Source organism: Lycorma delicatula, chromosome 4 (assembly GCF_047948215.1).
Source record: "Lycorma delicatula isolate Av1 chromosome 4, ASM4794821v1, whole genome shotgun sequence".
Taxonomy (NCBI): domain Eukaryota; kingdom Metazoa; phylum Arthropoda; class Insecta; order Hemiptera; family Fulgoridae; genus Lycorma; species Lycorma delicatula.
The window spans coordinates 35917142-35943304 of NC_134458.1; the positions used below are offsets into that span (position 1 = coordinate 35917142).

General features: G+C 29.1%; 1 protein-coding gene across 1 annotated transcript; it reads left to right on the forward strand.

Annotated features, from left to right (window-relative positions):
• LOC142322828 (uncharacterized) lies at positions 1-26163 on the forward strand. The gene is made up of 8 exons (XM_075361899.1): positions 1-117; positions 1200-1511; positions 3789-3887; positions 14804-14965; positions 18604-18740; positions 21617-21755; positions 24262-24391; positions 25924-26163. Exons 2-8 carry the CDS (start codon positions 1203-1205, stop codon positions 26025-26027), a joined length of 1080 nt encoding a protein of 359 aa, XP_075218014.1. The 5' UTR covers positions 1-117; positions 1200-1202; the 3' UTR covers positions 26028-26163.

The window sequence follows — 26163 nt, forward strand, 5'->3', positions numbered from 1 at the left end:
AAACAGTGGAAGGGATAGCAGGGCCTGCGTAATGTACGACTAAAGGATTAGATTGGTCGTGTTTGTGTCACGTTACTTGAAATATTTTGACATACGTCCTGTCCTCTATCTTTTTTCGTAAGTATCAGATTGTCTATCATGAATCGCTCGTCTTAATTATTAAGCTACTATACTGTAAAATTCTATTTGTTTGTATTACCATATTGTATAGTACTGATGTTTGTAATGCATCATATGACCTCTTAAGTTCCTGCAAGTAAAGAACATATTTATTTAAGATGCTTATAATCCCGTTATTGTGGTACAAATGTTCCGTCAGCAAGTGATTGATTTAAATATATAACTTATTAAATAGGAAAGGCAGTATTTTTTTTTTTTTTAGTTCTGCATACAAAAATGTAATATAAATTACGATTCTTCTAGAACATTTAAATAAGTTAATTATGTTGATACAGAAAAGCATACATATTAAATACATTTAAAATGTGGCGCATAAAGTATGGTATATTAAATCATGGTTAATTAAGACCGATAAAATATAACAATTTTAGAAAGATTAATTTTATAAAAGAGATTGTTAGTACAGATTAGTAATATAGAAAAAAATTATTTTTACAAAAAAAAATTTTAAGATTTTTTTTGTTAGATCATGCTTCAATCCAAGATACTAGATAACCATACTTCTGGATGATTAATTAATTATAAATGGTGTATTTAAATTTATTATTTGCCAGTCATCATGGCGAAACGTAATAACACCTAATAAAATATGAATTATTAATGATTAATTTTGAAATTATATTAAACAGTTTTTTCATAAAATCCACCCTACTGGTAATGCCACTGAAGAAGCAGCATTGTTTTGTGCATTTTTAATATATTTTGAAAGTGGGCATTTTTTACATTTTTTCAAGACAAATTGTCATGCTAATCAGTAAATCCAGTTTACAAAGTATTCAGATATTAAAGTTAATCATATGCATCTTCATAATCTGATGGGATTGCAGAAACAAACAATTATCAAACTTCTATGACATAACATAAAAAAATAAATAAAAAACCAATCAACCAAATCACAGTTTAAAACAGAATAACAATCATCAAAAAAGTAATTCATAATAAAAGCATAAAATAATCAGTCCTTATTCAATAATTCCATTTGAGAGTTTTCGTATATATTATTTTTTTATATATTTCAGAAAATGTCTTCTACAAACAAAAATATTCGTCCAGGAAAACGTCAAAAAGAATTAGAATACTGTGAAAAACTGCAACTTGTTGATGCAGAACTCATGTCATTTTATCAATATTGTCAACAAATGGGTTTCACTGAAGCAGAAATGGAAGTCATATGCAGTCCACTACTTGAGGCGATGCATAAGAACACTTTAAAAAAGATGTTAAAATCTGCCGTCATAGTTATCTTGCTCGGAACAGTTCTTTATACAGTTGTGCAAATGGGCACAGTGGCTATGCATCTTACAGCATTTGGAAGAATCATTATGATAAAGGTAAATTTTAGATAATAATTTTAAAATTTATTCAATTTTGACAGATGATAATCATTATCACATTCTAAAGGTAACTTTTTTGTACTGGAATCAATCTTTCATCCACTGCTCATTTCATTTTGATGTGATTTAATACAAAATGCATTAACTACTTTCATAAAATTTATTTCATTTGTCCTTTCATCACTTAAACAAATTTAATTATTCTGTTTATTAATATTTCATGGTTCTGCCTCATTCTCCTTAAAATTTTTTCTGCTAATTTTCAAATCTCTTGATATTTTTGACTTATAAAATTGCATCTAAAGCATTGTACTTAATGATTAAAAATGATAAATGACTAACTTTTAAATAATAAGGAACTCTTTTCTCAAAGGACCTTTCACAATCTCTATGAAGAGGAAGTAAAGGTCCTCTTCATAAAGTGACACTGTTTTGGAATGACAAATATATCACTCTACTACAATAAAGAGGTGACTTCCTAATCTCATTTTTAAGAAAAGCACCATTAAAGCCAGCGTCACCAATAACTACACTATACAAGGAATTATTATCAAGTCTGAAAGATCCTTTGAAAGAACTATTTCTATAAATTTGTTGATAATTTTTAAATGTTATTAAGTTTTGTCATACTGTTTCACAAAGTTTTGGGTGCAGTTTTGTTATTTGATTTTACGAATCACATTGTAAAATTGAGTTACTTTATCTAAATTATATTTATTTGTATATGTGTATCTGATTATATTGCTATAGGTCTTTCAAAACCTAACAAAAACACCTTGTTAGTTTTGTTTCTTGTATGTGATTGAGAGATATCAGATTTTAGTTTTATAACTTATTCCTGGAAACAAAAAATCAATAAAGCAGAGTATATGGTAGTTAGAATATAAATTAGAATTAGTTAGAATATAAATTGGTGTACTTTTTAACATTAAAGAGAATGAGCAATAATTTGATTGCTTATGATGTAACTAATTTTCAACTACAATAAAATTTAATTTAGTCTGTTTAGCTACTAAGTCAGATCTGATTCATAAGATAGAATATACATGAATGAAAAATGTATTCTTGTTCTTGACTAATAACAATATTTCAGATCTTGTGTCAGAATATTAAAAAAATAAAAATTTTACAGATCTCATCCAGTAACAGTGACCTAAAAAAAAATTTCTAAATCTTATAAAAAATAAAGATACACAAACAATTTGGTTGAATTGTTGATAAACATATTTTAATCATAAACCAGTAATTGGAATGAGACATTTATTAATAAGAGATAAAAATAAAATGAAGAATGCTTGCAAATAATCTCTACTAGGACTAATTTTTTCTGGTAATGGACAACTTAAGCATATTTTTTCCAAGTAGCTACTTATACTTCTAGAAAGGATTAGGAGGTTTGGCTTTACCTCATAGGCATGTTATAAATTAGGCTAATTTTATTACCAATGGACAAGTTCACAGGCAACTCATCTCAACCAGAAAACCGCAATGAATGTGTTGGCTCTGTAGATCCTAAGCCGATCTAACATAAATTTATACCTGAGAAAGGAGTATTATATTACTAATCAATAATTTTGCGTTGACCAGGTTAGTCGTATGCAGTAATAAATTACATTTTCTCCAGATACTAAACCTGAGGTAAGACTCAGGCTTCTTTTAGGAAAACTTTCACTAATCCTTAGAACTTATCTGAAAGGATCCAGCTTAAATATAAACCATTCAGCCAGATCCCTGCTGGAGGATTAGTTGCGTCCTCATTTAAGTAAATGTAAAGTTACGATCATTATATCTTGCTCTCAATGTTTTCAATTCTATCTTTGACTTAATTTTTTTTGTAGTTCTCAGGTTCTGAAGTATTTCTTCCTTTTATATTTATAAATTTTAAGTTGCTTCAACTATTATAGTCATTATTGTTACATCTCATAAGAACCACAGCACACAATAAACCTATATCCAACAATGTGTGTATTTCAAAATATTCTTGAAATAAAATTATGATCTGTTTAGATATATCATTCAAACAGAAAATGATGAATTATAATGGAATTCTATACCATAAAATATTCATTTTAACAAAATCTTTTCCAAAATATCTGCTGCATTTGTTACTCCAATAATTGCAGTTGTGAAATTTTAATTTAGCCCTATTTTTATTCTAGATATTGAATAATTTAGTCAGTAAAAAAATAATAAAAATAATACTCCTAGTATTTATATTTCAGCATAAGTATATCAGGAGTACTTTTTAATGAATACATGTTAAATGATTACTAGGCTCTTCCTTTCTGGGACTGGAGGTCACTTTTTTATGAATCTTGTTTAATGACGAATCCCTTTTACAATGAATACATTCTAACTGAGGATGACTGTGTGGTAAGTTGTATACTACTCTATTCACATTAATCCTTTTTGTGTTATTTTAGTTAATAAATTGTACAAGAAAAAAAAAAAATATATATATATAGTGATATTTGTGTTTTCAACATATTGAATTGCATTAATAGTGTCAAAGATGGCTAGACCAATAAGTACAATAAGTGTGACTAATAAGACCAATAAGTGTGTAGACCATATTTGTATTATGATGTGAATAACTTACTTGTACAATCCAGGGAACTGAATATTTTGCTGTCTCAATCTACGTAGTGTCACATGCAAACATCATTGCAATATGTTTTTTCCATAACGATCAGTCCATTATTCCATGTTACTAAGTCAGTTTTATTATTCACAAGTTATGAATTAAAAATTAAGTCACAGGTCTCTAAAATGTATTATCAACATAAATTATATTTATCTAATATTTTATATTTGACATATTCATGCAATATTTAAGGATTAAAGGAATTTTGTTTGTATTAAACTGAATGGTCATTAACAGAAAGGCTGGAGTTGATACCCAATGTCTGGGTACTTACGAGGTTTATGGGTAAAGAACCAGTTCCTTCAGTCCGTGGAACAATTACTATTACTAATAGCATACACAATATCTACAGTAAATTATACTACAGTTGTAAATTTGAAACACCATTTTACAAACCAACAGAATTTCTAATTAGCCAGTTGGATGGATTTTTATGAACTGTCTATTACAAAAAAAAAATTATTTCACCTTTTTACTGTTATATTAAGCTCTTTGTCAGCAACTGATTTGTTTTTGTATTTTATTGCTAAACTACAGTCAGATTTCTTTCCTCTACCTTTATCTATTTAATTTTACTTAAGTTAATGGTCATGCTTCATTACACAAAAAGCAATATGTTATGCATCTTATTCTTCATTCATGTAAAAATAATGATGATATCTGTTGTGTTATGATTTACTGGAATCGTTTATTTATTATTAAGTTTAGGTTATTATTTTAGTCATCCTACTTCATATATAACATTGGTTTTGAATACTTGGTTATCAGAGATAATTTCCGATAGTAAAAGGTCCATTCTACGAAAAGGTACTCTGCACATTAAGGTTCACCTTTTGAAGTGGTCCTATCACAAAGGATGTCCACATACAAAATATTCTATAATGCCAAATATTGAAAACATAAAATCTCCAGATTGGCATTTAATAATATCCAGTAACCAAATTTGTACTAAAATATCAATTATTTTTCCAAGTTTAAGAAATCAGAATATGAATCAACTATTTAAGTAAACTCCATTATATTGTTGATCTGGATGACTGGATTATTTTTAAATCGAAGACATTACTATTGAATATCAGATTAGGAAAATATGAATTTATTTTATAATTCATCGTAAATCTGCTGAGTTGAATCTCTCTGAAATTTCAAATGATAAGAGGTTGCCCTTAAATAGCAGATATGTCATTTTCATCCTTATACTGCTGATATTGGTTAACTAGTATGGCCACTCTCTGTCAGTTAAGAAGTTTCTCTTGCTTAATGGTTGTTTTATATTTCTGTGTCCAGCCAACACTTATGTAACCAATGTTTCTATTTCATTTTGTTGTTGCTGGAGGTGTTCAATGAAGTGCCATATATTTACATGGTGAGCAACAACTTATCTTTGGAATTGTGAGTGAAACTCTTCAACTGCATTGTTGGCTCATTGATGACCGCTTACCACCAAATTGTACACATTTCACTATATAGGAGAGAATATTGGAAACACAGCTCTCCTTCGGCCTCTTGCAGGCAGGCAAATAATGTATGTAGCTTCAATATATGATGCTAACTCCAACACTTCTTCGTCAAGCTGGTCATTTAATAATTTCTGTATCCGAGTTAAATCTTGCAAAGGAATGAATGGTAATGCCATCATCTCTTGTATCTGGTATCTTATTCGTGGATGGTCCTTGTCCAAGTGTGCATCTCTCAGCCCCTTATTTGTATCATTTCTCCAAATGGATTGTGTAAAATGAAAGAGACCGGTTGTTTTATTGACATTTGGAAAAGGTTCTCGACTGGTGTTAATCGTTTACCAGCTCAAAAATCACTGAAAATGTTGGCCTTAATACAACATTATTGAGTGTAGCGTAATTAACTGTTCTCAATATATTGAAGCATATATTGCTTCAATTTGCCAAACTGTGAGACAATAAACAAGTGGAAATACATAATTTCTGACTAAACCATATATCGTAAACAGTTGAATGAACTGATTAGGAACAGTTTTAAAGGTTCTATCGTTGAAAATTGTGTCGCTCCCAGGAAGAAGTTGTATATTTCTTAGTGTTGAAAACATCTGAATTCTATTATTGTCATGTAAACCAGAATCATAGATAAGAAAATTTTCCCTTCATAATGTATTAGTGTATGGTTCTTCAGTTACTTGGCCTAAAGTTAATGGTACTGGAGAATTGACCTGATTTTGTTGGTAGGATACATGGCAAGCGAGAGCATTTTGTTATGGTAGTGATGCCAAAACCTCCTCATTATTGACTTGTGATACTTCGTTTCTTACCACTCCAACAGATTGTTCAGTAGTATTTGCGTTCGTGTGCCTTCTTTTTCTGTTTAAATCTTCTTGAATATGTACTTCCATGATACTGGGTAGGTGCAGATGATTCTCAGTTCCATCTCTGATTACTTGTATATTGTCCAAATCCTGATTTGTTGTGCACCTGAAATTGCACACTTTCCAACCAATGCAGCGCCAATATATAGATGTTTAGACATTTTGAAATAGACCTTTACTTTACATGGAGTATTTCTATTGGAGTAAATTTCTGGGAAGCGAATATTTTGTTAGTAAATACAGATAATGATCTGTAATTTATCATATGTTACATTTTACTCTTTCCTTTCTTTTTTTATTATCAAGTATGTCATTGTGTAGGTGTACATATTTATTCTTTTTCTTTTAAAGTTTGAATTTAATTTTTTCTATTTACTTTGATCAAATGATTGGCCTCAGAAATAATGTATGATTTGATAGACATAATTTTTAAATTTCTTAATAGCATTCTGTTTAAGTAGTACGTAAAGAAGACAAATTATAAAAATTTTATCCTTTCTTAATACATTCAATCTATTTCAAAATTGGATATCAAACATTTATATAAATTATATTAAAATAATAAAATCAGTAAAAGTAAATATAAACCGAAAATCAAATTTTAAATAAATAAATGATTATAAAAAATATTTGAATAAATTTTTTAAAATATTATTTGTCATAGCAAAATGATATAAATATATCTGTGTTTATCATTATTGCCATATTTATTTTGAGTTTTTTTTTCTATTATTTACACTGATAAACATAATTTTTGTTTCCTAAAATGTGATACATGATTTTAGTCTGTTTTTTGATACTGAAAACAAATATGAACTCAGAATCTTTCTATCACCCACCATTTTTGAAAAATTTTTAAATTTTAATTAAAGGATTTTTTTCATTTTTCAACGTATAGTTAGCATTTTAAGCTCCTATATTGTATTTTGTTAGCTCATTTTTTATTTTTTAACTTTGTTAACATAATTTGTAAGCTATAAATAAATAATACTAGACAAAGAATTAATTCATATCATTGACACATATTATGACCTCATATCTAATACTGAAGAGTGAGCCTTCATGGACAAGATTAATCATGTCTTTGCAAATCAAAACATGCAGCTGAAAACACAGCTGTCTTGTTTGTATTAAGCACTAGCTTTAGGAATGAATTAATTTTGTTCAGGCTTACTGCTGTTTTAGGTTTGTTAACAGTGCAGTGTTATAATGCCTCAAAATTTTATAAATGATGTGGATGCTTTTTGTTATGTATCTGGTGAGTTTACCGTAAAATCAAATAGAAAAAACATTACACCTTTAATTAAAAAAGCATATAATTTTTACTTTCAGCATAAAATTGGTGATCAGGATAAGACGTGGGATCCTCACACATATAATATGCACTAATTTTTCTGTATATTTAAGAGGATGGCTGAAAGGTACACAAAAGACTTTGCCATTTGGTGTACCTATTGTTTGGCATGAACCAAAGGATCATGTAACTGATTGTTTAACAACTGTGTATGGAATTTCTAAAAAAATCTAAACGTACTGTAAAATATTCTTCATTGCAATCTGCAATCAGGCATGTACCTCACAGTGAAATTATTCAGTACCAGAGCTACCTGTGAATGTACCTTCGAATGCAGTGATGAAGAATCAGGCAGAACTGAAGAAGACAACAACGATTTTGATTTTTAATTATTATCCAATAAGCTACATCTTATATCACAAGATGATTTAAATGACTTGGTTAAGGATTTAAATTTATCAAAAAATCAAGCTGAACTGTTAGGATCAAGACTGCAAAGTTGGAATTTACTTTTAAAAAATACAAAACTTTTGGGCTTTCGAAGCCGACAAAAAGAACTTTCTCAGTACTCTTGATGAAAATAATTTGGTTTACAACACAAATATTGATGAGCTTATGTTACACTTAGGACAAGTTCTTAAAGCTGAGGACTGGTGCCTTTTCATAGATTCGTCCAAGTATAGTTTAAAAGTGGTTCTACTACACAACGGTAACAAATATCCTTCGATATCAATTGCTTATGGTATTAATTTGAAAGAGACATATGATGTGATGAATGACGTTCTTGAAAAAATAAATGATAAAAAACATAGCTGGAACATATGTGGTGATTTGAAAGTTATAGCTATTTTGTTAGGCATGCAGTTTGACTATACTAAGTACATGTGTTTTATTTGCAAATGGGACAGCCGAGCTAGGGATAAACATTATGTTATCAAAAAGTGGAAGAAATGAGATAACTTAACTCCAAATGGGAAAAATATTATTCATGAGCCCTTAGTTGAACCCAAAAAAATATTTTTACCCCTCCATATCAACCTAGCACTAATGAAAAATTTTGTAAAAACAATGAAGAAGGACAGTTCTGCATTTTTGTACATCAGGTAGAAATTTCCGAGCGTAAGTGAAGGAAAAATGAAAGAAGGAATATTTGTTGGTCCTCAAATAAGAGAGTCGGTCAAAGATGATGGATTTAACTCAATGTTAACTTAATTAAATTATGTATTTAACTCAATGTAGAAAGTGCAGCTAGGGCTTCATTAGACAATTGCAAACATTTTTTCCGCAAACAAAAATCCGACAATTATCACAATATTATTAATCAACTTCTTACTTCATACAAATCTATGGGATGTAATATATCTTTCAAAATACATTTCCTCCACTCACATCTGGATTTTTTCCAGGACCACCTCAGAAACATAAGTGACAAACACTGTGAACATTTCCACCAAGACATTTCGGTGATGGAGAGCCACTATAAAGGGAATTGGAATACTAACATACTAGCCAATTACTTTATAGCCATGCAAAATTATAAATTTTATAGATTTTAACTATATTTTCCCTTAATTTTTTTTGAAATGTAATTTATTTAAACTAAGGGTGATAGAAAAATTGTATTTACAGATCTGTAATCTACACAAAAAAGAAATTCAAAAAATGGTATCATACTTAGAGAAACATTAAAAAATGTTTTTTTTTGTCTATCGGTGTTATTAATGTGTTACAGAACTTCCTAAGAGATATGCTGATGAACAGATACTTTCCTCACTCATATGATTTGGAGCACAAATACCTGTTTAAATATATCTGTTATGAGTAATGATATTACAAGAATTATTTATAGTTAGTCAACATTACTGACTAGGTACTGACATAGTATAAACAAATGGTTATTTTTAACATCTTGCCATGGAGCAGTACACACGAGAAGTTCCTATACTCCCTAGACAAATATATGAACACACATATTGAACATTTTGAACATTTATGTACATTTGTACTTAGAAATTATTCATCCAGTGGATGATCTGTGTGTGCATTATCATGCTGAACATACAGAAGAATGTGTTTCCATCCCCTTCTTGATATGTTGCAAAGCATCTCCAGAGTTATTCTTTGAAAGGAATTTTATCCACATTGTTATATAATTCTTTATTTGTTTCATATCAACGTTGCGATATATAGGTTTTAATTATTTTCCATAATGAGTTATTGGCTGTCGTATGGTCGCAGCTTTGCACTGGCTATTGCAATGGAGCTGGTGATGCTTGTTAACCAAAGTGGCCTGGAATTTGTTCAATTAGGAAATTGTGCACTTGAACAGCAAAATGAGCTCAAAAAATATGTTTTGAATAAGTAACATGATGTCATCCTGGCCCATATCATGAATTATATAGTGAATTCCTTTCCAATTCATGCACAAAATGAGGATTCTCATAAGCCTAGAAAAGCACATTCCTGCCTTGTGATCTGTGATAAATTGCACATTTGTCAGTAAATAGCAGTCTTGTTTGGTACACTGCATTTGGAAATCATTCTAATAAAGTCTTCATACTGTAATTTGCTATTCCATATCTCTACCCAATATTCATTCACAAAGTTTCATATTCAAATCTTTTTTAATATGATCATGAATTTTTAACCGCAGTTTATTTAGTTTGGCTGATCATTTACCAAAAACAATCAAAATAAATTTGATTTTGAACTGCTCAATCGAATTAGCAACAGTGGCAGATATTTGCACCCATCTTCTTTCATTCAGTATGCCGAATGCTTTTAACATTCTTGGAAGCAAATGTATGTTTCAATCAATAAGAGGTGTCTTTGTTAAAGCATTCACTAAATGCATTCATTATTTGTGACATGTTTTCTTCGTACATCGTTGTTTGTGCACCCAAACACACGTCACCAACCACTCCTCAACAGTGAAACTGCATTCCCTCACATCAGCTATGGCTTTGCGACTGAAACAAGAGAGAAATAGAGAAAGAGTGTGAGTGTCCTGTGTGACCTTAAAAGTAGGGTTCTAACCAAGATAAAGAAATCATTTCTTAGGGACTGAACCATGCGGAACATATTGGATGTACTGCACATCCTCATACTTGTTATAGGAAATTAATGAAGTAAAATGTAACGTGTTAGTGCTTTGAAAATATTTCAAAGTATAAAAAAATTGTTAAAATAAGGGTATGGTGAATGTAAAGTTATTTTAAATTGCATATAGTGAAAAACTCCCGCACTGTGTGGAAACACCATACTTAACGCGTTAATAAGCAAGAAAAAGTGCAACACTAATTTGTTACTTTATGTTAACTGTCCTAGTCTTTTTATGCCTGTGACAAAGCAGAAGTATAAATACTATTAGTCAGTATTAGTTACAGGAAGTAACACTGACTAAAATATAGTAGTTTACTATGCAGAAAACCCACAGTGAAGAGATATTACTTAAAAGGCTGAGTTACCATCTACATTTTAGTGGATAGGTATACTGTACACAACAGTATATTCACTTCAATAAAGAAAGCAATGAGAAAATGCTTTACACCTCATTTTTCCAAGTAAGCCTGGTAAGATAAGAAATTTTCTTGGAAATAGCTATAACATTTTTATGAGTGACTGATATCTCATTTCAGATCACCTGAAAATTGGCTTTATCTTGCATTTTGGCAAATGCATAAAAAAGAAAGCAATGTAAATTAAAATAAATATCACAATCAACATAATTGAAAAATAATTTCTGTTATAATGATTTTGAATTCATTTAGTGAAAGCTCAAACATAATTATAAAAAAAAAAAAAAAACATTAAAAAAGAACCTTTCATAACTACAGTCAATTCCTGTAACTGGAATACCTATAACTCGAAATTTATTCTAATTCCCGGCCGTATTGTATTATGTTATACGGAAATATAATTCCTTTAACTGGAACAAAGATCCTATAAATCGAAGTAAAAATTTGATTAGTTTATTACAAAAAAAAACTAATAAAACCGAAATTTAACATTACGATTATAATACCGAACTTATTTTCAGTTCAGGAATATAAAACAAGCATTATTCACTTCCTGTACTATGCGATAACAAAAAAGGATGAATCAACATACAGCAAAGAGGGAAGCGAAATCTTACACATCGCGGTGTCAGTATTCACCGCAAATTGTTTGTCGTAAAAAGTGTCGGTAAATGTGTCTGTACCCGTCTTAGCTCGTAGCGTAGTTTCGTATTTCTGTTTGGGTTTGTTTGTTACTGTAGAGAAGGGTGTTCTTATTCTTTCCTTACAACGATTTTTATATGTTTAGTATTTATACAATTAGGTTCAGTTTTTATTCAGTTTGGTTAGTTGTTTTTACACTCTTTCTGTTCGTTTTTTTAAATGTTGAATAGAAATTTAAAAACGCTTTCATTAGATGATAAAATAAGGCTCATAATGGAAATAGACTGGAAAAAACAAGAAAAACGTAATTGCATCGGAATTCGGTGTACCATCCAACACGCTTACAAAGATTTACAAAAACCGTGAAAAAATTTTGAAAGATCGTAGCCTTCGTAACTCAGGCGTTATCAAAAGAGTAAGGTCTGTCAAGTATCCCGATGATGAAAAAAGCGTTTTAGAGTGGTTTAAGAACAGTCGCGATCAAAATTTACCTATCAATGGATCAATTTTACGTGAAAAAGCCGAGTATACTTTGCGAGATAGTTCAATTGTACGGATTTCAAAGCTAGTGTGGGTTGGCTTAATAAGTTTAAATAGGCTTGGAATAATTTTTAAAAATGTTTCTGGTGAAAGTGCCAGTATAAATGAAGAAGTTTGTAATACGTGGATGAACAGTACGCTAAAAGAATTATGTGCATATACAACGAATCTGATGTTTTTAACGCTGAAGAAATTGGATTGTTTTACAAATGTTAACCTGAAAATCCTTAACTTTTAAATGTGATAAATGCATAGTGGGAAACGAAGTAAAGACCGTGTCACAGTTCTTTTAGATGCGAACATGTCACGGACAGAAAAGTTGAAACCTCTTTTAATTGATAAATCGAAAAAACCACGTTGTTTCGCTAGCGTCAAACCTTTGCCTATTCAGTACGAAGCCAATAGAAATCTTAAAAAAGAATGGCTATTCAAATTGGACAATTATTATCATTCGAAAAATAAAAATATTATTCTATTTATTGACAACTGCCCGGCACATCCAAAATCGTTTCCTCAGTAATTGTTATCGATAAAACCGTTTTCTTTCCACCAAATGTTACCTCTAAACTCCAACCAATGGATCAGGGCATTATATAAAATTTTAAAGCAAATGTACAGGTAAAGGATTTTAATGAAAACGTTATAGATGGTTGAAAAGAAACAAAAACCAGAGATTAATCTTCATCATTGTTTGGGAAGTTAAAAATCTTGAATGATGTGACTGGGCTAACAATTTTTAACCGTTTTAAAAAAGCTGAATTTAAAAACCCATAACAACCCGTTATTTTGTCGGAATGTGAACAAACTAACAGTGAAAACCTTTGTTCTAGCAACAATAATGATAATGGTGATGATGATAATGGTGATAATGATTGGCAATCAGTTACCGATGTTTTACAAGTACCCAGCGATGCAACTTTTCGGGATTATGTTTCTATAGACGAAGTTTGGTAGCATCCGAAAACCCTACTGACAAAGATATTGTAATCAGTACGATTAAGGCTAGGGTAAATAAGAATGACACTATAAAGACTGATTCGGATACCGACAATGATGAGCTAACCTGCGTACGCCTTCTTTAATGGAAGTTACAGATAACGTTGAGTCTGTTCGACGATTTGTTAACTCAAAAGATGGTGTACCAGAATCGGTTTTTCCCGAGGTGGCAGATATAGAAAAATGGTGGACGACACTGCATCAGAATTTTTTTAATCGATTTTAATTGAAACCAGTTTTTTACGAGAGCCAATTCTTCATTTTTATTTTATTTTTTTTAATTTTAACATTGTTTTTATTTTATTTGAAAACTTTTAAAAGCACAATCCTTGAATTTAAAACTGGACCGTTTTTTATATACAATACAGCAATGATATTTTTTACTATTCATAATAAATATAGCCTTTTGAATTTTCCATTCATTTACGATTTTTGTGCAATAAATTATCAGTAAGATAATACGATTAATGTACAGTATTTTCGTGAGTAGCCTTACATTTTGTTTAGTGTCTTCCGTGGTAATATAATACTCTACAGGAAGTTAAATTTAACTTACTAATTACATACTAAATATACCTATTAACCAGTACATATATATAGTATACTGTATTTATAAAGCTGAATCATATCATGTAATAATATTGAGATATAATAAGACTGTATATGGAAAAATGATTTTTGTTTGTTTCTTAAACAGTGCTGTAGATTTTACGAGTGAATTTACAGCGGGTAATAATTTCGTAATATGTATGTTTCTCTAACTCGAATTTTCCGTAAGTCGAATTTTTTTATTCCATTGAATATTCGAGTTATAGGAATTACATTGTAGTTAAGCATATTACAAATGAGTGTTTTCCCTTACCAAATGTACAATAGGTGAGCTGTACTAGTAAGTTGTTCAATATAAAACATAATCCCAATAATGAAAAATTGCTTTATTAAGATTTTCAACACCTACATCTCTTTTGGTCACTGCACAATTATCAAAATATCGTTGTTCGCCATTATTTCAGGATTCTGATTTTGGTTATTAATATGAATAAGATCTAAAAAAACCCATCCACTATAAGCCTAATTTAATAGGGTAACAGATACTTTTTAGTGTAAAAAAATTGTTGACTACAGTAGGTGCTGTTAATATATGAAATTCAAACATTGCTCAACATAAAATTCTAAATGCCTTGTAGACAAGGTGAAAGAGATTAGAAAAATATTTTCTTTCCATATGAAATATTTAACATTTTTCTTAAATCATGCTGATGAAAAAAATATGAAGATTATTTAAAACAAAAATTTAATGCTATTTTACCTTTGTTTCAGTCATGTGAAGCTCTTGAACACGTTGACAGGGTAAATAAAGTTAGTTATGATTACATTTTAGATAATTATCTCAATAGAGATGCCCCACTAATTGTGACAGATGCAATGGAAGCTTGGCCTGTAATGAATACAGATGATTTCTACTTTGATAACATAACACAGGTATTATTTATATAAATTCTAGGATTTTTTAAAGATATCTATTTCAAGTATTCTGCATTTCAATCTTTCACCATTTATGTGTAAAGAGAAATATTTTTATATTTATTGCTTACAAAAAAAAATGTAGAGTTAACACATCAAAAATTAAGTGGGTAGTAAACGAAATTATCATCTTCATCAGATAAAGTAATAGCAGATCAGGGATAATAATGCCTGACACAACTGATATAGTACAATACTTACTTAATAAATTAGTTTGTTCATTATGGAACCGATTATAGCACTAAATCATAAAAAAAGAGATTATTATCTGATTTAAATATTTCAAATTATGAATACTGATGTATTTTCATAAATTCAATTACTTCTTTTGTGCATCATATAGAACCATATCAAAATTATCTAAATATATTATCAAAGCTGAAAATGTGGATTCTGAAAATCTTTTGTAGTTCATTAAAAAACATATAAAAGTAGTTCTGATTTTTTCAACAGGAAAATGCAAGTAATAAAATTAAACAATTATTATGCTTTTAAATGATGCTTAATTTTTATGTTCTTCCAAGTTAAATAAAACAAATTTTATGGAAACATAAATCTTCATATCTATATTTGAAGAAAGTACTGTTTCTCCTTATTTGTTTTATGTTTATATAATAGAGTAATGTTTGCTTACAAGAATGAAGTGTAGTAGAAGACATTTCGGTCAACACAATCATTACTATAATGATAGCTCCTGACTGTAACCAGGTTAGTTCATTACTGTGATAAAGTAACAAGTTTAATCTGTATATTAAACCACCAAATTATTTTTTTAAAAGTTTAAATTTTTACTTAATATTCAAATAAGGATATTCAAAATTCTTCTAAATTCTATTAAATCAGTAAAAGTATACAGATGCTATTGATTTTTTAAAATAGCTAAGTTGGTTAAAATCTATGCAATAAAACTTTTCATAAAAAAAAAAATTATACTTTAAAATAACTTGCTTTCAAATAAAGGAGACTATTTTTCAGAAAATCTTTTTGGAGGTAAATTATATGGCTGCTTCATCAGTGCATTTGCATGAGGTTGGGTAAGTGTATTGACAAAGTTATGAGTCGCATAATTAGGTCTGAAAAGATCATCTCAGAAAAATAATTTTAAGTGAGTAATTTAAAATCATTAGAAACAATATTTCTACAATGTACTACCTTCTACTATGCTATTCAATGAAGTAAAGCTGTTTTTTTTTTATAAATTCTAAAGAACAGATAACTTTAATAAACAGACTATCTAAATTTAACAAGAAAATAGCTTACGCAGAGGCTAGGATTGAACATTAATGAGCTTCATTTGCTATTTTTTTCTGAACTTAGAAGTCACAGGAGCATGGCAAGCGGCATGATAGACCAGATTTCCCTGATTGTAGTCAAAGCGGAGAAGACCATTTATATGTTAATAATAAATAAATTCTATTTCTTCTAAATTTGTAAAGCTTTCCTTTAATACCATTGCTTACAAACTTATTGTCTCAAATTACACTTTTTGTTTAACTGATTAAATTTTCATTACAACAAGAAAAAAAGAGGATAGATTTTATTTTAAATGAATGATACATGCATAAAAATTTTCTTGTGCATAGATATTTATGAATGATGAAGTATGCCAAACCCAAGGCAGGAATTTAACCAAAAACCTTTAGTATAGATAAGTCGGTTTATCTGAGAGACTGGGATGAAATATAGAAAATATCTTTTTTACTTTTAAATACTTTAACATAAAGAAATTAAAATATTTAGGATGCCTATTACTCCCGTTTTAGGAAAATTACTGCTATTTTTTAAAAGGACACAAAATAGTTTTCAGGTGTTTAAGCCATAAATAATGCCAATACTATGACTGGCCATTAGTTTGACAATACAAAATACATCACAGTAATCTCCACATATTTCATATATTCACTTTTGTACATTAACTGCTTTCCAGATTATGATGAAATGTTATGTTACTTGCTGAGTTCACAGAAAGGTTTTTGAATTTAATAATAATGTAATATGATAAATTAAATTTGCAGATTTTACACATAGCAGAAAAAGACTAAGATCTCAAAATGTCTAAACTGTATGAAACTTATAATAAATTTGACAAAATTAGCTTATAAAATTAAAAAAAAAAAAAAAAACTTAAATATACTATTTCACGATGAAAAAAAACCATTTCCTGTCCATTTTAAGCAAGTTGCCATTAACAATAGCTACAGTAACTCTATTGAAGAAAGCACTGCATAATTAACTTCAAAAATACCTTCTGAAATTACAACTTCTGCAAGTATATAAATTTGAAAGTGAGTCGTAAATAAATTTTAACATTTAAAAAGATTGTAATAATATTTTGTTGCATTGATTAAATAGACATTTTAACACTCGCATTAATGTTTAAAAAATCATTTAAACATTAGTAATATTCAGTAATTATTACTACTTTTATAAATGTACGTTAATGAAGTTATTTTTTTAACTAAAATAAAACTGAAAATTATTCATTAGCAATAAAAGATAATTTAAAAATTAATGAAAATTTTTAAGATAGAAATCTTTATTCTACATATTTACTTATATATTGTCACCAGATTACCCCTATGGCAAGTGGCACCTTATAAATCTTGTGGTAGCCCTGAAAAGGCCTGTTTGGGGTTCTGTATTGCTGGCCGTGGAAAGGATCGTTTGTGTGTTTGATGAGGTAATCCTGAAAAGGGCTGTTAAATCCAATTGTTGGTCTCCAGTGTTGTTGGCTTGGCTTAACTGGTTGTAGTGTGGAGTTGTGGCTCGTCCATTGGAATTGGATCAAGCTTTCCCACAGCGGCAGTTGGGTCCTCACTACAGCGGGGAAGAGGTTGCCTCCCACAGCCCGTAGTGTTGGATCGGCGTTGGTCATCCTCCACCATTGTGGCCAAGGCCATTACACCCAAATGGTTCTTATTCAGCTCCGTCTTCGTTGCTACATCTCGTGGCGCTAGCAGGCTTCATGCCAGGTCAGCCAGGCAAATTGCTCAGGTGGGGATGTTGGCATTTGTCGAGAGATCCCACATTGGGCTGGCCAAGGGACTTTTTTTTTCTTCTTGGTGGTAGTCTGGGAATGAATGCTTTGGCATTCCCGTGTCACTGCTTATAAAGTCGCCGGTGTATGGTTGGGTGCTGGGCGCTCAGCTGGCTTGGTGGGTGGAGCACATGTGCAGGTGCATGACATCTTACCAACTAGTGTCGCGCTTGCCAATATGAAGCATAGCATGTGGTAACAATAAATATATAAGTTAATTAAGTTGTATTGCCAGATATTAAGATATAACTTTTTTATATCAATTCATCCAAAACCCTCAGGCATTAAATGTAAGCTGGGAATCTTACAGAGCAGTATATATTACATTCCAAATTTAAGTCCTACAATTAAAAAGTTGAAGAAATTTCAAAATGTTCCCAAAGTTTTAGGTTTAATTTTTTAAAAATTTTTAAGGATCTTGATGTTAGAGACTAAACAAAATCTCAACAATAAAAAAAATTGGAAACTGACTGAATAACCTTGATATTCACATGTGAGGTACGATAAACTGTACTACTAACTTAAAATATCTTTATTAAATCAGTACAATTTCTTTCAGCTTTACTTACAAGATGAAAAGCTCATCGACACAGTACCATGCATTTTGACAACCAATTTGCGCACCGGTTCTTCAGACCTTCTAGCTTTTTTGAAAAGAATTCATAATCCTTCTGTTGATAAATGGTTTGTTCACTGGTGAGTAGATCTAATATGTTAGACTGTCTAAATATTTTAGCTGTAGATTTATTTTAAATTTAACTTTAAAAGCTAAAGTTATTTTAGAATTATCAAAATATTTTTTTAAGTATATTACATTTAAAATACTTATTCATAGTTAAATTAAAACTTAATTAAATCCTGTTTTACTATTTCAGAATTAACAGTAATTAATTAATTGTGATATAAATTAGACTGCATGCAAACTATCAATATAGCTTATGAGCTCGAAGGGAATAAGGAATCTAGTTATACTGACTATTACCTCATTTATTGATTTTAAGTTATATTAAGCAATTGTATAAAAATTTTAGACAGCCTTATTGAACATTAAGGAATATTGCTTTTACAATATGATATAGCAATTTATATATTTATTTAGTATCTATGATATAGTAATTAATCGTTACTTTAACTAAAAGGAATTAATTTTTGAATAGGTGGTTTAAGTTTCATAGGCTGAATGCTTAAAATAAATTTAAAAAAAATATATTTTATGTACCTTGGGAATTCTTTAACTTGCATAACTGATTAATAATAATCTATAAAAGAAAAATTATAATTTCTACACAAAGTTATAACTAAAAAAAAAAAAAAATATCTTGTACTAATATATAGAACAACCATTGCCACAGTTTTGAAAATAAGTGTGAATACACACTATATTTTTTAACTGTAACTCAAAAGTCAAAATTTAAATTTTTGAACAGGTTTTAATAAGATATCTAATCCTCTTGATTGATTTTGAATGCAATAAGCTGTTTAGGAAGTCTATCTTCCAGTAACATTACTACAGCTTTTTCATAGTTCATACTGTTTGCTTTAAAGAATGTAAACTTGGCTTGTCTATGGGAATGTTTAATGAACATTTTGTTTAAACTAGATCATAAAGCTTTCTTCAAAACCTGATATTCAGATACCTGTACCCTTTATATATATATATATATATATTTCTTATAATCCTCATTCTCCAAATTGTTGAGACCTACTAGGTTTCATTTCATTTCAGATCTGTTAGTCACTCTCCTCTTCCATTTCTCTTGTAAACAGTTTCACCGTAAGTGATATCCACTATTCCTTAATTCCTGGAACATCTCAAAGGATAGGATCTTGGAAAATTGAAGGGAAATGAAATGCCAGTAGAAAGACATGCTTAATAAATCAGTTCCTAGTTTAATGCCTTTGAAGTTAACCTAAGTTGGGTAAAGTTTTCCTATGGAAGGAGCATACTTATATGTGGCTGTCATTTATTAATGGCTAATGACCATAGCAGTTAATGCTATCTAGAAAAAAAGTGTAGTGAAAATTGGGTTAGTTGGTATATAAATAACCTCCTGGAAGTGTTATACAAATAACTTTCCAATTATTTGTGTATATATTTGTGGATTGAGACATGGAAAATAATTTTCTATATCTCAATCCACAAATAGGCCTACTTTAAAACTTGTCTTGACTCTCTAAGAAATGGTTTATCAAATTGAACAATCTGTTTAATTCTTAATGACATAGCAGGGATAAATATAATACTAATAAATGAATGTAACAGTAAGTGACCAGTTTCTTTGTTTTCATTACAAAAATTGAAAACAAACCTACTATAAAGCAAATGAGACAACAAAAGAATATTTTTCACTTTAAGTAAGATATTCTAAAACTACTAAAAAAATTTAAATAAAGGTAATCATATTTACAATAATGAAATTGGGGTGTAAGTAAATTACATTTTCACTTTTGGTTTTGTAACGAATTACCCTAAAATAATTACTCACCATTAATCCCAATAAATTTATTTCCTTACCTTAACATGTGAAAACTTACTTGGTTTTATGTCAGTGTTACACAGTTTGTATCAGTCTGTTGCAAGGTTTTCTTCCTGAACAGAACATTGAAAGAAAACCTTTATTTGGGCTGGGTATAATCTCTAGATATTCCGCATTATTATTTTTAATTAATATATCTTAAATGACATATTATAATCATTAAAAAACAGACTCCAATGAAACTGGATCTGACTGTTTTTAGATTTATATGGGAATCAGTTTATTTCGGCCACTGGTATTTTATCCATATTTCATATCCTTTAATCTTTTTTGGATATTCATATCTTGAGACAGTCCAACTGTCATTGCTGAAATATCAGTTTGTAAAAAACTGATACAAACGTGAGATATATTGGGAAGAAGTCTCCTGGAAACTGACAGGTATGAATTTATATACCCTGGTAATTGACATAGTGTTAGTAATTATTTGGCGTAGTTACTTATAGATGATCAATTTCTGAAAGATGAAATAAAGTAATTTATAAACAATTAGTGTCTAGAAACACAAAAATGTTGATTATAATAGTGCTAAGTAATAAACGCAAGTATAAAAAAATTATGATATTTTGATTTAACAAATATTTAGCAAAAAGATTGTTTGGTTAATACACATTTCATTATCTTTTTTTACAAAATTTATAACATGCACTGCGATGAAATTAACAGCAACAGGATCTTACAAGTCACATCTTGATTTATCATATTTGGTTGAAATATGAATTCTTTTTCTAAACATACCAAAATTAATTAATCCAATTGCAACCAGTTTTTCTTACCTTTTGATTATTTCAAAACAAAAACCATAACATATTTATACTGCTTTTCATTTTTTTTTTTTGGTCTGCCCTAAAGACTAAAGATTCTTGAACTATATTTTCAGCTACTATTATTTTACTGTTAATTGTCGTCTATTCATGAAGTATGGTCAGTATCTTCTATTGTTCTCTAATATAAACAACAGTTTAATTTAATGGTGAAAAATATAATAAAATAGTCAAATAAATCGACTAAATAACATATTTTCATTTTTTCCAGGCAGAACTGCGATATCCATGCTGTAAAAGCACTTAGAAAATTTTATCAAAGACCATATTTTTTATCAAGCTCAGTTTCACCAGCTCACTTCAATTGGGTTTTAATGTCATCTGATTATAACACAAACAATTATAAAAAGGTAACATTTAACCATGATAATTTTTATTTATTTTCTTAATATTATCAAATAATTATGAAAGAATACTTTACAAAAAAAATATGATACACAATGCGTATTTAATATTTACTTCCATAATATTAGTAAAAATATTGGTAAATAATATTTTTTCATAAGTGACACAAAAAAGCTGTTTTTAATTTCCCCACATTTAAGTTCATTTCATCTGACATATACAGATTCCTATATAAACTTATTTTTTTAAAAATTAACTGCCTCCATCAGAAAAAAGAGTATAAGCTAACAGTAATTAGTGATTAACAATGTCACTGATCAATTGTTATTCTCTGATGTTTCATGATTCTGCTTCAAGCTCAAGTAAATGCTTTAATTGATTGTGATTGTGATTTTTGACACAGGGTATCAACTAATAAAAAAACTTACAACATAAATGGAGACAAGTGGCGGTTCACCACTTATATTATACTATATATTAGTGGGGGATGCTGCTCCAGAAAATTTTTTCTTAGACCTTTTCAAGGCCATGGTTAATGTTTTCTGTAAAATAAAATAACAAAAAAAAAAAACAAATGAATCAAATAGAATAGCTGGAAGCAGGATAATAATATAATTCTACACTTTATCATATTCAAGAATAAGGTACACGGTTTTTTAGCACAATGTGCTTAAACACCATACTTGGTTTAACCGAATAAATAATTAAATGTCAATACAGATAATATTTTTTAGTATTATTAGATAATAACTTAATAAAATGTCCGGTTAAAAACACTATAGTTCAACGGTGCTTAATTTAAATTTCTATGTACACAGAAACAAATGCATAATTAGTTTTTACTAATTACCTTTTTTTTCCCTTCTAACATGTTTTAGGACAGATTTGGCAATCAAAGAGCCCTTGCTTTCCACCATTTTGTTTTCTTAGTAGACCGTAATTCATTAGTAGATTAATACTCGTGAATCACTGAAGCAGCACAACTTCCACTTATGCAGTTTTATTAAACATTTAAAATTAATGATGTTGGAATACTCTGTAATTGGCTTTTGTAAGCATTTAAAATTATGTATTTTTCAGCACAACTTTAGGGCTTTTTTCATGGCGTTTTATTGAGAGGGGATGTCAATAATTGTGCACTATTATCAGCTGAATCAGTATCAGACGTGGTGTCAAAATAATGATATAACTCAAGTCATACAGACCCAAATCTAGGAATACACTACACTCACCTTCCAATAAGCTTAAACAAATTGTATTATGGTAACTTTAAATAACAGTGTAAACAAGTAACAGAAACATAAAAATTGAATACAAGAACAAAAGAGTGATCAAATAAAAATATCAAGGGTTTTAATAGATGTAACATTATATAAATGTTTGATTACATAACTATTATTGAGTAATTATACGATGACTAGTGTTTTTAGATTTGGCTGCGTTGTGAATCGACATTGATACACAGGATGTGACTCGGCAACAAAATCAGGACAAATAAACTCACACAAATGAAAAATTTGTTTTTCTTCACTCTATAAGCTAACTGAATACAGTATTGCTAACATGTAAATACACAAAATGTAAAAAGTAAGTGGTATTGGGGTAAATATTTTTTTTGTAATGACAATAGTAAATGTTGAGAATGAACAGCCATTATAAAGCAATATTGTAATATTTGATGTTAAAAACTCATCAACTGTATTTTTGGAGAAAACTATTATTATTTTTAATAATAAATTTCAACTAGAATCGATTATTATAATTTTTTCTACTAATTAATGCCAACAGCATGCATGCAGTGAAATTGGACACAACACAATTTAACTTCAATGATATAAGGGAAACAGCTGATTATTAATAAATATGGCTTTAGTCTTTAGTATTTTGCATTACTTCATATACTTTAGTTTCCATGATGCCACTATGTCAGAGAGTGATTAGTAGATAGTGCAGATTAATGTTTTACATAGGACCTGAGTAAAATATTAAACAAATACACTATTAAACAAACATTAAAAAAAACAAAATAAACATATTAAATAAAACAACAAATACACTATTTTCTACTACATTTCATAATTTAATTAAAAAATTCATAACTCTAGCATGACCAGACTAAGTTCACAAACATTTTTTATTCTAAGAAAAAAAATTCCTGTAACAAATTTTGAAATCAGTTTGCATTATATATAGGTATATAAATAACTCAATCATGTAGCTATTTAACTACCTCACTGGACTGCAACAGCCATCAGTTTAATAATTTGGCAAATTAAATAAATACATGATGTGAAATTTTGCTCATTCTATAAAAATTACATGTTTTAAGAAAAAAACTTAATAATTTTTAATTTTGTTAACAGTTTAACTGGAAATTAAGTTGCCATTAGGCATGCTTTTAACTAAAATTTCACTTGTATTAATCAATTGGTAATTAATCTTATCATATTTTTTAAAAATTTAAGTGCAAGATAATTTTTTTATTCAATTTTTTTTTAATTGTTAAATTAGGTAGAACTGGATTCTGGTTTAATAATGTTAGCACAGTTAAGAGGATCAACAGTGTTCAAACTGTCCCCTCACAATCCCTGTAATGTGTCATGTCCAGAATTACTAGGAGATCTACAGGAGGGAGAAATATGTAAGTTCTATATAATATTGTTAAAAATTTTAATACTGACAGTTTTTACTTTGTTACTTAATAACATTAAGCGATTCACACTAGTTGAGAAAAATAATGTAAAACAAAATTACAGAGGATTATGTGCATCCTGTTTCTATGAGCTGATTTGCGAAGCTCAGTTAGGTTGTATGTAATGTTTTGAATCTGTATAGTTTATGCATTGTTTGTATCTGTGGGTGAATATGGATCCAGTCTTTGTTATATAATATTTTGTGCAATCCTTGCAGTTTCTTCTTTGTTTTGCTAGTTTGCTGTATCATTCTTGTGTATTCAGTTTGCAGTTTTGAAAATAAGCGAATAATTTTCTTTCCAGAAGATTTTGTTGGTTTTTGTATGTTAGTGGTACATTTTTTCTCAGTATTTGTTTCTGATTTTTTTTGTCTAATTGTGTGTGTGTGGTAAGTTTTTTGTTGTGTTAATATTTTGCAGTGAGATGTTAGATGGAGTGTAATAAGTTAATGAATGTGAAGAACCAATAAAGTTGTCTAAATGTTGCCCTCTTTCAGGAGTATGATGTCATCAACATGAGGACTCCAGTATAATATTTTGTCTATGCTTTTCTAATTTTTAATATGCGTGTTATAGAAATTATATATATATATATATATATATATCAGCTAGTCTGCTACAAATATTCTGTTGTAAATGAAAATCCTAGTTGAGTGTAGGGTTTTATTGGTTTTTTAATGATTGCTATAGCATGTTGACAGTTTTCTGTAACAATATGTTTGTATAGAGATTGATTATATTTAAGGATGCTAAGGGACCTGAATTTGCAGGGAATATGCAGATTCTCAATTTTAGTGATAAATTAATTTGTGTTCTACGTAGTTTACTACCAATTTAAGATGGTCACTAATAACCCCAGTGAAGGAGCTGCAAATTAGTTCAAAAGGATCTTAGGGAAAATTATTTTCTATATAATATAAAAGTGGTTTGTTAATAATTTTGAAGTGTTATTGTTTAGTTTCACCAATAAAAAATGATAAACTTCATTAAAATCTTTCAGAGAACAATACTAAATTTCTTGAAAGTTTAAATCTGAGTTCCTTTTTTATCTATCATTCTTCAATAATATCAAAGATGAATTTTCAACCTGCAATGGGGCAGTACATATTTACTCTTCTTAACTAAATTTTTAACAATTAACAGAATAATGCACTTCAAATTAAGGGTTGATCCAGGGAATGGGATGCACATTACACCTCCAGAAAGATTCAATGAAGTGAATATTTTCATAGATTAGTTGTTTACATTAATTTTAAAAGAATTAAGTATCTAATTTAAAGCCAAGATCCAAATGTAATTTTTTAACTTCTGTTATAACAAGTGCCAAATTTTACTTCACTAACCAAACAGAATTAGATGCTCAGATTAATGATTCAGATCAACTTTGAGTTGCCCTTTTGTCTAGCAGAGCTCTTTGGATCTACCATTAATATTATTCAATAATAAAATATTAATGAAAACTGATGTTTGCTTTGTTTCAGTGGTTTTTACAAATTACTTATGGAATTTTGAATATCGTCCAGGTCATAGACTTGACAGTGTTGCAATACTTACAGAAACTGTATGGGATGAAAGTACATCTTAAAAGTCGCTCTATTTCTTAATACTTACATTTAACTATTTATAATGAGTAGCTGTTTATAAAATCAGGGATTAATGTTACCAGGAGAAGTTATGTTTAAATGCAAAATTTGTTTTGTAATTATACAATTTGAATATGA